We start from the raw sequence: 17,669 nt of genomic DNA on the forward strand, positions 1-17,669 counted from the left end.
ACGGGCAGAGCCAGCTCCCACTCTGCTCCCCAGCGTGCAGCCATCCGTGTCCCTCCCCAGTGGGCCCGGGGTGCACCACAATAACACCATGGAGCGGCTGCGGCATGGCCAGGAGCCTGCTCCCCCAGCCCTCCCTGGAGCAGCCTGAGCCACGGCTGAGCCTGGTGCTAGCCCCGGACACTTGGGCAGGACACTGGTTCGCTGGGGGGGAGCTCAGCGCTTGGAGCTGCAGGACAGTGACGCCCCCTCTCCCTGGAGCCCAGCAGAGTGGGGCTAGGAGCCCTAGGGGCACTCAGTGATTATCGCTCGAGCGCAGTCCTACACGCCAGCCCCCCGAGCGAGACACGCCATGGCCCAGGGGCTTCTGCCAGAACAGCTCTGGCGGTCAGAGATTGCACCTCGGCACAGCCCACCGACAGTCTGTCGTGCCGCTCTGGCCGGGACATGCTTCAAAATCCCCAGTCTGCATCCTGCAGGCTGAGCTGGGGGTGGCAGGTGTGTGGGGTCAGGAGCGTGACCTGGGCCCTGCGCAGCTGCTAACGATTCCCTGGCGCTTTCCCCGAGAGCAGGGCTTGCTCTGTTCCTTCCCTTGGCCAGCGTGTCCAGTGGGCTGCTGCTCTCCACCCCAGAGGGGGCTGTTTTCAGCAGGGTTGAATGTTTCAAGTGGGCACAGAGCTTTGGGCTGGGCGCAGAGCAGTGTTGTGAGAGATGTGCCTGGAGATGGCACGTTAGAGGCATAAGTACAGCTCCCCACACAAACCAGGGTGCTGGCAGCAGAGGTCCCTCTCAAACGGCTGGCCCAGAACCCAGCGCCGGGGGAGCCCCGTCACTGTTTGGGGAGGGGGAAAGCCCCTGGCAGAGGTGGTCTGGGTGCATGAGACTGTTCTTCCCACCCCGCGGAGCAGCAGGCAAGGTGGAGGCTGCCTGGTAGCAGCTGCGGTTGCCTGCACTGGTGCATTGTGCATGTAGGTTGGAGCAGGTGCTTGGGAGAGCTCAGAGGATGCTGGCAGGCAGGGAGGGAGGGATCTGAGCAGCTCACGTGTCTCCTCTGCCTTTTTCCTCCTCTCGCCCTGCTCATGTTGGGCTTTTCTCTCTGTCACGGCAGGCTCAGGATGGAGAACTAGCAGCCTCTGGGCACTGCAGCCTAGAACCCCCTGCCCCAGTTACGTCTCCTGTCCCACACCCTCCATTTGTGCTGGCTTTCAAAGGGCCATTTTCTCCCTTCCTCCTCATCTGGCAAAGGCAAGCACAGGAAGAGCGCGCCCGCCTCTCAATGCGAAGCCACACGAGGAAGAAAGGGCAGAAGGTCTCTCTCTCTCCCGAGCAGCGTGAGCCCAGCCGGGGCAGATCCCAGCACACGCTGAGCCTGGGGGGATTATGAGGCAAACATGAGCCTCCTGCAGAAGTGGGTGTTAGCAGCTTTCATCTCCCTCGTGCCTCAGTCAGGTAAGTGCTGCCCAAGGCAGCCTCTCAACTTTGGGCTCCCCTTCCCTCCGGGGGTTTGTTCTGGGCCAGGCTGCGGGGCAGGAGCATGACCACCAGCAAACCCGCAGATCCACTCCCCTGGCTTCCCCTGCGGGCCCTGAGCAGGACCCCGGCTTTCGTCCCCCACCCCTTTTCTTTCCCCTGCTTGTTTTTCCCCAGCCGTGACCGCAGTCTCTCCTGCTGCAGCCACACGCTTTTCTGCAGTGCCTCCCCCGACACCAAGGTGGTGGGAGCAGGGAGATCTTGGAAGACCTGTTCGGGGGCACGGGAGGATTCTCCCAGGCTTGGCAGGCTCTGATTCCCTCGCTAGCAGAGCCTGGCCAGTCCACTCACCCCACTCCGCTGGCTAACGCCCAACCTGCCCTCGGTGAACTTTAATTCCGCTGCAGCGTCTGCTCTCCTTCGCACTCGGCAGGTCGCGCTAAGGCGGAGACGCAGCCTGGTGCTTTGCAGGGGAGGTTTCCCAGCCCCAGATGGGACACAAGGCCGGTTGCTTCAGAAATCACCCACCCCAGCAGGTTAGTGGGGCAGAGCGCGGGAGGAGAAGTCCAGAAGCATCAGCTGGACACCAGGGTCAGGAATGCGCCTCGAGGAGGAGGCAGCCCTGTAAGTGACTCCGTACAAGCATCCCCCTTCCACCGTCAGCGCCTTGCACCCCGGGCTGCAAGTGCTCCCCGGGCCCCCGGGCGGGGCGGAGGAGAGGCATTCCCAGCTGGGGCTGTGCTGGGGAGCCAGAGGGCCCAGGGCCCGTGCGCTGGGACGGGTGGATGGCAAAAGCTCTTCCAAGTTCACAAAGCTGCTGCTCTTCAGAGAGGGGCCCAAAGCTGCTTCGTGGCTCAGCTGCAAAAAATGCCCCAGGGGAGAGACTGCTGGGGTAGCCGGGTTCGGCTCCGGGCCTGGGCCATGTCCTTGGTGCCGCGCCCTTCCTGGGGACGGGGGGTGGGGGGAGGCACTGTGCCACTGCCCACGCTGTACCCATCCTGGGCTGCCCCAGAGCTCGGCTCGCAGGCCCCTGCGGCTGCCTGGCACCTCCCACCAGCAGCCGAACCCCTAATGTAGCCATTACAAGGTGGGGTGGGTTGGAGAGAGTAAATGTGATCCCCGGGGCAGGGCTCATACATAATGAATGGGAGAATCACTCAGGCACTGGAGGAGGACGCACATTTGCTGTAACGCTCCCCGGTTAACTCCCTGGCCGTGCCATGTGGGCGGATGCTGCAGCGGGGCCGTGCTGAACCCCCCCTCCCCCCGCATTGCATGGGAGATGGGATGGGCTCCAGCCCTGCGCAGAGACCCGCAGCCTGGATCCCACCCCTGCACCAAGACAGAGCCCCCCATGGGTCGCCTCGGCTGGAGCACACGGTGCCTAGGCAGGGGCGGCGAGTTGTATGGGCCCGTGGGTGTGTGTATGTGGAGGGGGGACTTGGACTCGTTCTGGGCACCACCAAAAATTACACAAACCTGCCGCCCCTGTCTAGGGGCCCCAGCCATGCTCTGGGCCCTGCCCTGGGGGCACACAGGCTACTGGGTAGGATGTGCCTTGGCCTGCAGCACTTACCACACCCAGACTTTGCCTACTCTCGGGGGCTGACTGATCCGCTGAAGGGGGAACAGACCTGACAGGCAGGGATGAGCCCTGGGAGAGCCCCTGGGACTGTGGCAATCCACTGATGCCCAGCTGCTGGGCCCTGGCCAGTCATGGGCGGTTACTGCTTGGCCATACTCAGTCCATACAGACCCTGGGCCCAGGAGGCTGGGGCCTGTCTGGAGCATGTGACGGAGCAATCCAGTGAGCCCAGCTCTGAATGCAGGCATCCAGACTCCAGAACCCAACCAGGCCTCCCCCAGCCCCACGGGTTCATCCCACACCACCCATGGCGCGCCCAGAGGTTCCCCCTGCCCGCTGCACCAGCCTGCTCAAAACAGAGCCAGCCAGCCCTGGGCTGTGGGTCTCGCCCAGGCATCTGTGGGGCACCCAGGGCAGAGAGCTTATGGGAGTAGGCTCCAAAATGGCTTTTCGATCTCCCAGCACAGGAGTCTCGTTGTCCCCTACCTGCTGATTCACAGAAGAATAACAACCTATTTTTGTGAGCAGCTAATGGAGCTGTTCCTTTAGTGTGAGGGGTAGAGTCTGTGGTGCAAGGTTGGAGGTTCCAGGTTCAAACCCTGCTGGTGACCCCCGTTAGAGCCGCTTCCCTGGCATTTAGGGAGCAAAGCAGGTTCTTTCCCTCTGCCCCACCCCGTGGGTAGCAGAGCTGCAGAACCCCATTGCTGAGGCGCCAGGCAAAGGGCTCTGGAAGCAGCCACAGGCTGAAAAAGGCCAGGCGTGGCCATGCCAGGTGGGGCTGCTTCTCTCTGCTTCAGTGAGGATCCCTGCTCCCCCGCCCCAGGGCTCTGATGGCAGCAGGCCTTGGAGCATGAGGGTATCAGCCAGCCAGCACCTCCCACTGGCTGCAGGCCCCTGGGGAAGGCTCCCGGATTCCAGGTGCCACTAAGTCGCCAGGCAGGCCTGGGGCTGGGCCTAGATCCCCCTAGCTGCATGCTGCCTACAATCTGCTCCGTGGCTGCTGCTCTCCCGCGGTGCAGGGGCTGGATCCGGCGCCACCAATGTCTGTGTGTGACAAAGTGGGAATGTTCTTAATGATTTCTCTGAATACTGTAGGGGTGCCTCAGTTTCCCCAATGCGTTTCTTAGGTATCTAGGTGGGGGGATCAGGGTGTATAATTGATGCAGAGCCCAAGAAGGCCCCTGTGATACTGTCTGCACAGAGAATGGCCGGCACTCTGTCTCCTGGCAACTAATGGCCTGAGGCCCTCTGCAAAGATGCTAACGGAAGGTGTTGGAGAACAAAGAGATCAGGTGACCTCCTGGCCCGGGAAAGAGACAAAGGCCAGAGAGAAGGGGCTGGAGAGTTTCAGTTTGGAGCTAATGGGGACATGGAGTGAAGTGCAGATGTGGTTGTCTGGCTCACTGCCCCCCAAAATGGACCCGGCTGAGGGATCCCGTTCGCTGTATCTACAAGCTCTGGTTTAGACCATGTTCTTGTCATCTAATAAACCTCTGTTTTACTGGTTGGCTAAGAGTCACGTCTGACTGAGTTGGGGTGCAGGACCCTCTGGCTTCCCCAGGACCCCACCTGGGTGGACTCACTGTGGGAAGCGCACGGAGGGGCAGAGGATGCTGAATGCTCCGAGATCAGACCCAGGAAGGTGAAGCCGTGTGAGCTTCTTGCCTGAAGACAGTCTGCTCACAGAGAGGAGACTTCACCAGAGTCCTGCCTGGCTTTGTGGGGACCAGTTCCAGAGCATTGCCCGGGGGCTCCGTGACAACTGGTGGTAGAGGTAGGATGTACTGCACCCTGTGAATGGTGCTTCTTGCAGTAAATGACTGGGGAGCAGTAAAACGAAAGGGGGATAACGAGGGCCAGGTGTGCTGAAGGCTCAGAGAGGGACGGTTTCAGGGGGCGATTAACCTCTGGGAGTGTGTGACCAGCGAGAAGGACTGTTGGAGTAACGGGGTCCCCCTGAGGACTGCAGCGAGCAGTCTCGGGCGGAGGAGTCTGCAGCTCGACCCTGGCAAAGAGGTGGTGACCACGAGAAGGGCTGGCACACTCGGGGTTCTTCCTGGAAACCATGGGGGAGCTAAGAGCGCACAGGCCTCTGAGTCCAAAGCAACTTGGGAACAGCGGAGTGATGGCCTATCACCATCTCCTTAAGAAGGTCATTGTGATCCTGTGCAAAAAGAGGGTTACGCATTGGGAAGTTCACCAAGTCCCAGTTAATCGTGCAGCTGGAGGACGAGGACCGCTCTAAGGAGCAGATTCCTGACCCAGCTGGGGTTACAAGAGGATCTGGAAGCAGCTGGAGCAGTAGCCAGGCATTCCCCAGAGTCTGGTCCCCAACCAGACGGGGGTCTTCACGATCGGGTTCCCCGTCAGGGGATCGGAGATGGATGGGACTGGAGCTGAGTCCGAGAGAGCGAGAGGGCCGTGAGAGAGCGAGAGCCCGAGGAAAAGCTGCAGGAAAAGCAACGGCAGCGTGGACTGGTGCTGGTGGAGCGGAGAGGCATAGGGGGCTCCCCAGGGGTGAGTGGGGATAGACCCCGGCAGGGCCGACTCCAGGGTTTTGGCCGCCCCAAGCAGCCAAAACAAAAAACAAAAAACAACAAAAAAAGCCGCGATCGCGATCTGCGGTGGCAATTCGGCGGGAGGTCCTTCACTCCCAGGCAGAGTGAGGGACCGTCCGCCAAATTGCCGCTGAATACCTGGACGTGCCGCCCCTCTCCGGAGCAGCTGCCCCAAGCACCTCCTTGAGAAGCTGGTGCCTGGAGGCGGCCCTGGACCCCGGGCTGCCAGCTCCGCAGGGAACCTCGATACTAAATTGCTGCCCCTGGTTAAGGGGGGGGGGGAGGTGGACGCCCACCGCATGGCCTTTGAGCAGGCTGGCGATTTGAACCAGGGGGACCCTGCGGAAAAGCCCCGGTATCTAGCTCCCTTGCTGGGTCCCAAGGCCATAGATGCTGTCAGCCAGATGGGTGGGGTGGGGGACAAGCTCCCATTCCTGGCCCCGGCCTATATGTTGGTGTCGAGTCTCCTGGGCTCAGGCCCCTCGGACCCCCAGTGGGAGCGGAAGGTGGGGGTCAAAGGGGAGACCTGCCTGGGGTGGCGAGACCCTGGGACAGAGAGAACTGTTCTCAGGCCCCGGGTGGTGCAGCCGCAGATGCTGAGGGGCTGTGTGACCTGGGTGAAGGTCCCTGGGATGAAGGCCCTCGCCCTGCCTATGGCCCAGATCCCTGTGCAGACAGTGTCACAGGGGCCTTCTTGGGCTCTTCGACAATTATACATCCTGATCCCCCCACCTAGATACCTAAGAAAGGCCTAGGGGAAACTGAGGCACCCACACAGTATTCAGAGAAAACATTAAGAAAATTCCCACTTCGTCACACCGCGGAAAGCCTCCTTGTGACCCCAGACCCCTGCTGGGAAGCTGCAGATCTGAGGAGCCCTTCTTCTCTGCCGAGCATGGAGCAGGGCCTGGTGCGGGACCCTGCCGTGCGATGGCGCAGACATGTCCCCACGCTGCACAGCCGCAGACCTGCCCCAAGCTGGTTTCCTGGAGCCCAGACAACGCCCACCCCGCCCTGACTCACTCAGCGGGTTCCGGGGAGCCTTTCACTTCACGCGAGTGTTTTTACATCGCTTAGCGGCCCCCCTTTTCTGCCTGCTCACCCTGACCCCTTTCCTGCCTACCCTCAGCCCTGCTGGCACCAGCCCCGGCCTGGGTGCAGTTACACCACGCGGGCGCCTGACCCGCTGCTTTATATGCCCGCCAGGGCTGTTTGGCCCCCAGCGCGGGAGCCAGCTGGGAATGGGACAGGGGCCCCGTGTTATTGGCAATATCCTGCACTCCTCCGCCCCCACCCCCCTCCAGCTGTTCTCTGGAGTTTGCTGGTGTTAGTGAGTCAACCCTTGAAACCCGCTCAGGCGGTGCGACGGGTCACGCTCCCCATTAGCCGGCTGAGCAGACAGTGGTCACACAGCTCAGCAGTGTTAAGCCGGACTGACCTGGCGGGTTTGGGATGTGGGGTCGCTCAGGGCTGACCTGGCGGGTTTGGGATCGTGGGGTCGCTCGGGCACTCAGGGCTGACCTGGCGGGTTTGGAATCGGGGGGGCGCTCGGGCACTCGGGGCAGACCTGGCAGGTTTGGGATTGTGGGGTCGCTCGGGGCTGACCTGGCCCGTTTGGGATCGGGGGGTCGCTCGGGGCTGACCTGGCGGGTTTGGGATGTGGGGTCGCTCAGAGCTGACCTGGCGGGTTTGGGATCGGGGGGTCGCTCGGGGCTGACCTGGCGGGTTTGGGATGTGGGGTCGCTCAGAGCTGACCTGGCGGGTTTGGGATCGTGGGGTCGCTCGGGCACTCAGGGCTGACCTGGCGGGTTTGGGATGGGGGGGGCGCTCGGGCACTCGGGGCTGACCTGGCGGGTTTGGGATCGGGGGGTCGGGGGGTCGCTCGGGGCAGACCTGGTGGGTTTGGTGTTGTCGGGTTGCTCATAAATTTCTATTTTGTTGGCACTTTTTTTTAGACAAAGCAGTGACCTGTACAGGTCAAATTTGGGATCATGCCAATGTGACCAGACCAGGCACGTGCTACATACTTCGACTCCTGTAAGGCATTTGCTTGAGACCACATGGCAGTTGATTAAAAATGTAGAATGCTATAAACTGAACATGGCACACGTTAAATACATTAAAAACTGGCTAACTGATCAGTCTCGAAATGTAACTGTAAATAGGGAATTGTTTCCAAACAGGTCGGCTTCCAGTGGGGTCCCGCAGGGACAGGTTCTGGGCCCTACGCTCCTTTTTATTAATGACCTCAAGAAAAGATAAAATCATCACTGATAACGTTTGCAGATGACACAGACAGTGGGGAGTGGTAACTAATGCAGAGGACAGGTCAGTGATACAGAGCGAGCTGTGCGTTTTCATACGGCTACATGTAAATATGTACCTGTAGGAAGAAAGACGGCCGGTCGTACTGCCACAGTGGGGGACTGTGTCCTGGGAAGCAGCGACTCTGAACCAGATTTGGGTTTGGCGCTGGATAATCGGCTGAACACGAGCTCCCTGCCACATGCTGGCTGAGAGGGCTAATGCCATCCTGGGATGTATAAACGGGAATCTCAGGGAGGAGCAGGGAGGTTTATTTTTACGTCTGTATTTGGCACTGGTGCAACCGCTGCTGGAATCCGGTGCCTAGTTCTGGTGCCCACAATTCAAGAAGGATGTTGAAAAATTGCCACGGGTTCAGAGAAGAGCCGCGAGAATGATTAAGGATTGGAAAACCTGCCTCCTAGCGATAGACTCGAGGAGCTCAACCTATGTAGCTTAACAAAGAGAAGGGTCAGGGGAGACTTGGTCACAGTCTGTAAGTAGCCACAGGTGCTTCTCTCACAGCAGCAAGGTTGATTTTATTGTAACGAGAATGTCAAAGGCCATAGGTAATCTGCTCCTGGGAGAGGACGTGTGATCGGTTGGAAAGAGCAGAGGACCGTGAGTCAGGACTCCCACGTTCAATTCCCAGCTCTGCTACTGAGTCACTATGTGACTTTGGGCAAGTACTTTGGCTCCGTGCCTCAGTTTCCCCATCTGCAAAGTGGGGAGAATACTGAGCTACTCCACAGGAGGGGTCACTGTGACACTCTCCCCACCTCTGTCCTTGAGCCTGGGCATGAGGCACGGTGGGCATGAAGGCCCTAGAAATGCCACAGAGCGAGAGCCACCCTGTGGCTCCCGGTCCTGGCAGCAGGGCCCTGGGGGGTCAGGGAGAATGTTTATTCATGGGGAGGAGGCTGGGGATGGAAGGGGCTGGCTGGCTTCTTTGGGTCTCATGTTCAGAGCTTTGTCTTGTCAGTGTCCATTAGAAGTCGAGAGCCGTGTGCTTCTGGAGGGGGAGTCTGAAGGGGTGGTGGCCCTTGGCCTGTGTCCCAGGTCCCAGAGTGCCGTGCACAGGCGCCGTTCACCTGGGCGGAGGACACTCCAGTGCGGCTCACCCAGCTCCTGGGGGCAGCTGCTTCCACCTTGGGCCCCTTCAAACAAGTACTAGGAGGAATCAGGTCCCAAGAGCTGGAAGACGTCGGCCAAAGTTCCTAGGGGATTTCCTTGGGTGGGAGAGGCGCGAACTGTACCAGGGATCACACCAGTTAGCTGCTGGGGAGGAGAAGGAGCAGAGAAACGGAACAGCGCCTCATTCATTCGTTCAGCCGCAGCCAGCCCTTCACTCACCGGGCGATTGGGTGACCAGACAGCAAGTGTGAAGAATCGGGACGGGGGTGGGGGGTAATAGGAGCCTATATAAGAAAAAGACCCAAAAATCGGGACTGTCCCTATAAAATCGGGACATCTGGTCACGCTGCTGGGCGAGCCTCCGCCAGCCGGCTGCATACTAACCCCCCGATCCTTGGCTCCCTGCCTCTCCCAGCTGCTCCCCCAAGCTGCAGGCAGATCATATGCTTGGCTCCCTCGCCTGCCCCCCCGCCCCGAGATAGCCCCATTGCTGTCACTCAGCACACGGAGGGTTTCGGTTACCGAATCATCCGGAGATGGAATCAGACTCTCCGGTTCCTCTCATTAATTGGCTGCTGACCTGGAATCTCTGCCTCTGACAGCGAAACACCTGACCCTGCGTCCCTAAATCCAGTGCACAGCCCTGCCTCCTGCTGGCTTGGTGCGGCTAGCGCAGCTCTTCGCTGGTCTCACAGGGCCTGGACACTGCCAGGGGGCCAGAGGAATTGTAGCCACAGCCAGACCAGCGGCTCCCACAGGCCAGCACCAGACGCTGCCGAGTTCTGTATCAGGGCAGCCTCCCAAGGGCTCAGCGCGTGACCCAGGCAGGGCTTGGCTCAGGGGCCAAACTGCAAAATAAAAATAAAATCACTTCTATAAAATGTTTCGTTTGAACTGAAACTCGGGGTTTTCGGTTTTTCTCACTGACACAAACAAAACATTCAAACAAATTCATTTCAGGTCAATTGAAACATTTTGTTCGACCTGAAAATAATTTGTGGGGTTTTTTTGTTTTTGTTTTTCATGTGGGGTCATTTTCAGGTGTTTTATAAAAAACCCTTTTAAAAAAAATTAGCTAAATTTCAAAATGAAACACAATTTCAAAGCAAACCCCCAAATGAACTTTGGGGATCTTTTTCCCCATTTTATTTTTTTGGGCTGAAACGATTTGCTGAATTTGACCTGAATTCTGCCGGTATTTGGTGCCCAGCCCTGCCAGATGATGTTTTGGGTGAAAATTTGCTGAAAACATTTTGCTGGGCTCTCCTCAGCGCCCTCACCCCAGCGTGCTGGGCTCCTTGGAAAACCTGGCCCCCAGGTTTGGGCTGAAGTCAGGGAACCCGGGGGAGTCTTTCCAGTCTTCAGCAGGCGCTGGCTCAGGTCCCACCATGCCTCTGAGGGAAATAAGACCAGGCTGTCACTGATCGGTTTCTGCCAGGACCATGAGATACGCCAGTACAGCCAGCCACTGCGTGGGCAGGTGCCATATTTACCACTCATATCTGTGGCTGGTCCTTTCCTGGAGCTGTTGGCCTCACTGAGATCTTGGAGCTGGGAGTTCCATAGACCAACTATTTCCTTGTAGGGGAAATAACTGGTTTGATCTTGGTGTTGTTGCCACGTCTTTATGCTCCCCCCGCCCATAGCTACAGACTAGTCGGCACAATTGTTGTGCTTTGCGTGTGTGTTGCAGGTCAGGACTCAGGTGTTTAAGAGACTAGTGTGTGGCCCAAGGCAATGCTCGAATAACTAGAAGGGGAGGTGGACGCTATTGTGGGGGAACAAGGGTTTTGCTACTCAGACATTATAGAATGGGGATAAATAGTGTTGGGAACAATTTATTTACCCTCTGGAAGCTGCATGTGTCGGGTGTTGGGAGCAGCAGCAATTCTGCTGACAACTCTCTTCCCATCAAGAGACCTTGATACTTTTTTCCAATAGCCGCGAGAGCCAGGTCACGTGTCCTGCAGTTCCTCAGGTAATCTGTCACCCATCAAAGCGTGCGAAAGGTCTCTCCCCTGCAGCACTTGGCGGAGGAATACTCACACCCATCACACAGAGTTCATGCAGGTCGTGGGGCAAGTTTTGTATTTATTCGGAAAAGTTAGCAGCTGCAGCAAACGGTGTCTTGGACCTCTGCTCTTCTTCCTAGCAGTGTTTTACCTCAGTCTCCACACGGTCTCTATCGCCTCCCTAGTGCTCTGCAAGTGGCTTTAATTCTCATGCTTTGGGCTAAGGCAACTGACACCAACAAGAACAGATTTATTTTCAGGAAATCTTTGAAGTGCTCCAGTTATCGGCTGAAGCATGGCCAAACGGTGTTTCCTGAGGTCTCCTTTCTCCTCCGAGTGGTGTCCCGCATGCCCCTCTCAAGCCCTTGCTCGGAGAGCTCTAGCTAGCAGCATCTGTTCAGCCTGTGCATGCTCCCTATCCGCCTCTGGCAGACACCGCAGCTCAAGGGGGCGTGCGGGCGAGAGCTCCTTCTCTACTGCCTCGCATGGCCTCCTAGCACATCCCCGGCCCCTCTTTATTCGCAGTGAGGAAGTTTATCGTTGGTAGGGTTCGTAGAGTTAGTTAGGTGTAGGTGAGAGGATTGTTTTCCTGCTCACTTCCCTCTCGGAGACCTGTCTTCTCCTGGCAGCGCTTGCCTGTTGGCTCTCTTGCTGGGAGGCTATGCCGGAAAGCAACAGGCGCTCCAAGTGTGGCCACTGCCTGTGGGAGTGCCATGTCTCCCAGAAGTGCTCTGTCTCAGACTGTTGGCCATGCAGCCCCCCTCTGAGCCAAGTCAGGAGACCCCTTTTCCCGTTCAACTGTCCCCAGACAGACCCAGTGTCCAGCAACCTCGGGGCAGAGAGATCTTTGGAGCTGGGAAAGAGGAGCACGGACTCTCACTCCAAAGACACTAGGTCACCACCAGGCCTTGGTCTCCAAGGGGACGGCTGAGGCCAAGGACTCTTCCTCCAGTGCCAGCAGGCCCGTGAAGCCCTGGATATCCAAGGACTGGGGTCCTTTCTGGTAACACAGGAATTCCAATACTCGAGGGGCCTCTTGGTGTTGGATGAATCAGCGTCCCCGTTGCTGACGGGTACCAAGCATCTCTTGGACCGGGACCTCTGTCTCTGAGCAGCCATCCTGTGGCACAGGACTGTCCTCAGTGGCTGCTCCCCCATGGGAGGATGTGGAGGGAGAGGACTCCCAGTCAGTCTCTTGGATCTCAGTGAAGAGTTCTCCTACGTACCCCTTTGGGAATCTGCCCTCGCGCAGGGAGAACCTTGCAGGTCCCAAGGGTGGTGGAACCAGATGCCTGCACTCACTCTTCCTCCAGGGTAACTCTCCACCAGCACAGCTGCTGCCGACCTGACGCTGGACGCCTGGGCCGCGGTGGCCCTTCCTGTGCTCCGCCCAGTGATGCCAGAATGGGGGGGGCAGGGGGCCTGGCCCATCCACTTTTCACCATAGCCCCTGCCCTGCCTCTTCTCTGCCTCCTCCCCTGAGCGCACCGCATCCCCGCTCCTCCCCATCCCTCCTGGAAAGTCCTAAGCACCGCCAAACAGCTGTTAGGCGCGGGGAGGGGGTGGGGGTGGGAAGTGCTGGGAGGGGGGGAGGAGCAGGGATTCAGCGGGCTTGGGGGGGGAGAAGGAGGCAAGGAGGGGGGAGCTTGGCTGCTGGTGGGTGCGGAGCACCCGCAAATTTCTCTCCGTGGGTGCTCCAGCCCCGAGCACCCACGGAGTCGGCGCCTATGACTACGTATTATCTAGACCCTCCCTGACAGGTGTTGGTCTAACCTGCTCTTAAAAATCTCCAATGATGGAGATTCCACAACCTCCCTAGGCAATTTATTCCAGTGTTTAACCACCCTGACAGTTAGGAAGTTTTTCCTAATGTCCAACCTAAACCTCCCTTGCTGCAATTTAAGCCCATTGCTTTTGTCCTATCCTCAGAGGTTAAGCAAAACACTTTTTCTTCCCCCTCCTTGTAACAACATACTTGACAACTGTTATCATGTCCCCTCTTAGTCTTCTCTTTTCCAAACTGAACAAACCAATTTTTTCCAATCTTCCCTCAGAGGTCATGTTTTCTAGACCTTTAATCATTTTTGTCGCTCTTCTCTGGACTCTCTCCAATTTGTCCACATCCTTCCTGAAATGTGGCGCCCAGAACTGGACTCAATACTCCAGCTGAGGCCTAATCAGTGCGGAGTAGAGCGGAAAAATTACTTCTTGTGTCTTACAACACTCCTGCTAATACAGTGGTTCTCAAACCCCTTTCACATAGCAAGCCTCTGAGTGCAACCCCCCCTTATAAATTAAAAACACTTCTTAATATATTTAACACCATTATAAATGCTGGCTGCAAAGTGGGGTTTGGGGTGGAGGCTGACAGCTCACAACCCCCCATGTAATAACCTGGCGACCCCCAGTTTGAGGACCCCTGTGCTAATACTTCCCAGAATGATGTTCTCTTTTTTTGCAACAGCGTTACACTGTTGACTCGTATTTAGCTTGTGGTCCATTGTGACCCCCAGATCCCTTTCCACAGTACTCCTTCCTAGGCAGTCATTGCCCTTTTTGTATGTGTGCAGGGCCCATCATGGTACCCTCGCTTGGTCTGGCTAGGTTCTGGGCTCCGCCTGCCCACACTGATCTGTCCATCATCCTGCTGCTCGCCCAGCCAGCTAGGCACCCAGTCCTCCCTCTTCCAGCTCCAGGCAGCAACTGACTGCTCTGCCTCTGTTGCTTCCTTTTATATGGCCCTTCTGGCTCCTGATTGGTCACTCCAGTAGCTCCTCTGATTGGCTGTTCCCCTGCAGCCACTCTAGGCTGCCTGGAGGACTTCTCTTCTGCTCTTTTCTGGGGCAGGGTGAGTCAGGGCCGTGAGGCCCCCAGCCGGGGGCCTCCAGACCTACTCCAGCTCCTCACAGACTGTGTAAACTCTTCCCTCACTTTATATACAGCACTCCGTGTTGCGATCTTAACCTGGTTCTCAACCACCTTATGAGACCTCCATTCAAACCAGTGGTGACCTGCTCCCTACTCTTTATCTATGAAGACGACCTTCTTAGTTGCCATAACTTTGGCCCGTAGGGTTGGAGAGATTGGAGTCTTGATGGCAGATCCCCCCCTTTACGATGCTCTTCAACAATAAGGTCTCTTTACGTCCACATCCTAAATTCCCATCAAAGGTTACACAGGAGGACAATAAAGTCAAATACTTGTGCACCTACTGCCCTGTCACCTCTGCGAGTGTCACAAGAAGGCTTGAAATTGTCATGTCATAGCATTACAAGTAGAAACTCGGCATGCCCATCGAGTGTCAGAGCTTCTTCAATGCCAAGACTTTCTTTTGGGGATGTACTGTCTTTTGAATGGCTGTGAATTTAGTGTGTGCAGCTGACCCAGACAGAAAAGTGTACAAAAATTTCTCCAGGACGGTGAAAAAAATTTAGTGCATGTTTGTTTCCTTTGCACATATCAACAAAAACTAAACTGTCCCTGTGCTGGAAGCAGTGAACATACAATGCTTGAGGTACTACTTCCTGCAAGAGAGCTTGCAGACCACAAAGATTTCCACTCATAACATTGGCACTATGAGATGTCTGGGCACTACAGTTCTGTAGCAGTACCGCACCGTGGCGATATGTTCTTCATGTACTGAAGGAGGGGCTTTGCAGCAAGCGACTTGGCAGGATGGAAACCAACCTCCTTCACTGCTGGAGAACACTGGAAGTTGTCCCATTGGCTGCAGCGGATCATCCCAGTGGCTGGAAACAGGCAGATTCCAGTATCCTCCTTGCCCCACGTGCTCCTCCTGCGACCCCCTCAGAACTCAGCACCCATAGCCTGCTGTTTGGGCTGACTTGTTGGGTGCCCTGGGGCAAGCCTCTTCCCTTCTGTGCCAGTGGCCCATCTCTGTTGTGGGGCCTCACTGCTCTGCGGGGAGAGGGGAGGGAGTCATGAGCTTCACTCCTTAGTGTTTATAAAGGGCTTTGGGGTCAGGCAGGAAGGGCTGGCCTAGCCTGGGACTCCGGAGAGCCAGGTTCAGGTCCCAGCTCTGCTACAGGCTCCCTGTGAAACATGGAGATGCTTTGGAAATTCCCATCCAGCTCTGTGCCTCAGTTTCCCCATCTGTACCATGGGAATAATGCTCCATCCATTTCCCCAGCCTTTGTCCGCCTTGTCTACTGAGAGCTCTTAGGGGCAGGGCTGTCCCTTGCTCTGTGTGGACACTGAATTGTGGGCATAAGGCTCCAGGCCCAACCCTCCACTGCAATGAATGTGGGCAGTTCACTCCTCTCCGAGCTGTGGTTTCAGGCTGTCTGCAGACTCAGGCACTATTGCTCAGCTCACATTTGGGCCTTTTCTTCACAACCGTAAGAAACAGAATTTGTTTTTAGGCACATGGGCCTCACCAGACTGGATGAGTCCAGGGTCCGTCTAGTGCAGGCGACTGTCTCCAGCCATGACCAGCACCAGCTGCTCCAGGAAGAGGTGCAAGAATCTTCCCTCCAGTGAACAATCCTGATCAATTAGTGTTTAATGGCCTGAAGCAGGAGGGTCAATATGGGATCAGCTCTTCTACAACTTCAGACATCCTCATTAACCAGAGTCCCGTCAAGTCCTGCTAAGCTCTCAGTCTCAATCAGATCTTGTGGCAGTGAGTTCCACAGGCTAATTGTGTGTTGTTCATTGACTGTCCCTGTGTTCTTTATAAGCAGACAGGGTGAAATGTGGCACCTGATCCCCCTGCTCTGTCTCACTTATTGTTTTCTGTCCTTCTATCATGGCCCCTCTTCTTTGTCTGCTTTTGAAACCAAACAGTCCTGATTGTGTCTGTCTCTCTAGACCAGTGGTCTCCAAAGTGGGTTTCCTTGGGGGTGCGCGGTAAGAGGAGAGCTTTTTTTTTCTTTTTGCTTCGTCAGGCGGGAGTCCAAGCGGCATTTTTTTTTTTTTTTTTTTTGCTTTGGCAAAAAATGGTAGAGCCGGCATGGCAGGGGGTGCGTGCTCACGTTTTTTTTCCTAATAGGGGTGCACGATCAAAAAAGTTTGGAGACCACTGCTCTAGACCTCCCACTCTGAACCCCATCATTCTGATTTGCCCATTCTGGAGACGGGGGGACCACCACTGAGCAGTGTGCTGGGGGTGGGACAGTACAGTGTTTCCAGGTGCTGAGACCCTGGAGGTAGGGGGGATTCTGTGGGGCATTGCATGGGGCAGATCGTGGCTTGCATCGTGGGGGCCTGGACATTTGCTATCTTTTTATGGTGGATGGGAGATAACGGCTGTGTCGCCATGCAGATGGGCTGGGGTTTTGTTGCCCTTTTCCTGACATGGGACCTGGGATGGGTTTGGCTCAGTGTAGGTGTGCGGCAGGCTGTGTCATGGCTAGCCATGGTGGGCCGGCCTCGTGGGGGTCTCAGGCAGTCCCCATGCAGGAGTCACCAGTTTTGCAGGACTAGGGTTGGCAACTTTCTAATCGCACAAAACCGAACACCCCGTCCCACCCCTTCCCCCAGGCCCCGCCCCTTCGCCATCTGCGGGTTTGTGTGATGGCTCTGGCTGGGGTTGCAGGCTCTGGTGTGGGGGCAAAAATGAGGGGCTCAGGGTACGGGCTGGGGCTCTGGGCTGGGGCAGGGGGTCGGGATGCAGGGGGGAAGGGCTCCTGCTGGGGTTGTGGGTTCTAGGGTGGGGCCGGGGATGAGGAGTTTGGGGTGCACGAGGGGGCTGGGGCAGGGAGTTGAGGTGTTGGGTGGTTCGGGCTCTGGGAGGGAGTTTGGGTGCAGGAGGGAATTCCGGGCTGGGGTAGGGGGTTGGGGTGCGGGAGGGGGTTGGAGTGCGGGGTCCCAATGGCACATGGGTGGCCAGGGGGCTCTATGTGCTGCCCTTGTGCCCACAGGCGCCGCCCTCACAGCTCCCTTTGGTCGCGGTTCCCAGCCAATGGGAGCTGCGGAGCCGGCACTCAGAGCGAGGGCAGCGCACGGAGCCTCCCTGGCAGCCCATGCATCTAGGGGCTGCTAGGACCTGGCGGCTGCTTCCGGGAGCCGTGTGGAGCTAGGGCAGGCAGGGAGCCTGCCTTAGCCCCGGGCCCCCTCTGCACCACCAACCGGACTTTTAACAGCCTGGTGAGCAGTGCTGACCGGAGCCGCCAGGGTTCCTTTTCGACCGGGTGTTTCGGTTAAAAACCGTCTGCCTGGCCAGCCTAAGCAGGACCCCAGGAAAGGGCACAGTGTTTTGTACTCCCTCCCCAGCTGCAGCGCTGCCACAGCGCCCCCTACTGGCTCTGCAGTGACCCCAGCCTGCCTGGGTGAGCCCACAGGGCGTGGCTCGTCACCACGGCTCGTCGTGCAGAGAGAAACCGTTAGCGTCCAATGTGTTGACCCAGACAGCCCCTTGTGTCAGCACGGACCCCACCCATCTCCCCCTGAGAGGGCAGTGGCATAGCGATGCCCCCTCCAGCCTCTGCCTGCAGATGGGGGGCTGCAGTACTGGGGATAGGGAGGTTATAGTGGTGGGGTGACAGTGGTGAGGCAGTGCAGTGCCAGGAGCTTGCAGTGATCGGGGGTTGCTGTGCTAGGGGCATGAATTGTGGGGTGTGCAGTGCCAGGGGCATGCAGTGCCGGGGG

General features: G+C 57.5%; 1 protein-coding gene across 1 annotated transcript in view; it reads left to right on the plus strand.

The window, feature by feature from the left end:
- Positions 1-1,054: 1,054 nt before the first annotated feature.
- Positions 1,055-17,669, plus strand: part of ADAM11 (ADAM metallopeptidase domain 11) — a gene marked incomplete at its 3' end in the record, with an annotated part of 43,186 nt that continues 26,571 nt past the window's right edge. The window contains 2 exon segments of the mRNA XM_034756189.1: positions 1,055-1,446; positions 1,901-2,003. Coding sequence (XP_034612080.1) covers positions 1,959-2,003 — 45 coding nt within the window.

The sequence above is a fragment of the Trachemys scripta genome, chromosome 23, assembly GCF_013100865.1.
Source record: "Trachemys scripta elegans isolate TJP31775 chromosome 23, CAS_Tse_1.0, whole genome shotgun sequence".
NCBI classification, from domain to species: domain Eukaryota; kingdom Metazoa; phylum Chordata; order Testudines; family Emydidae; genus Trachemys; species Trachemys scripta.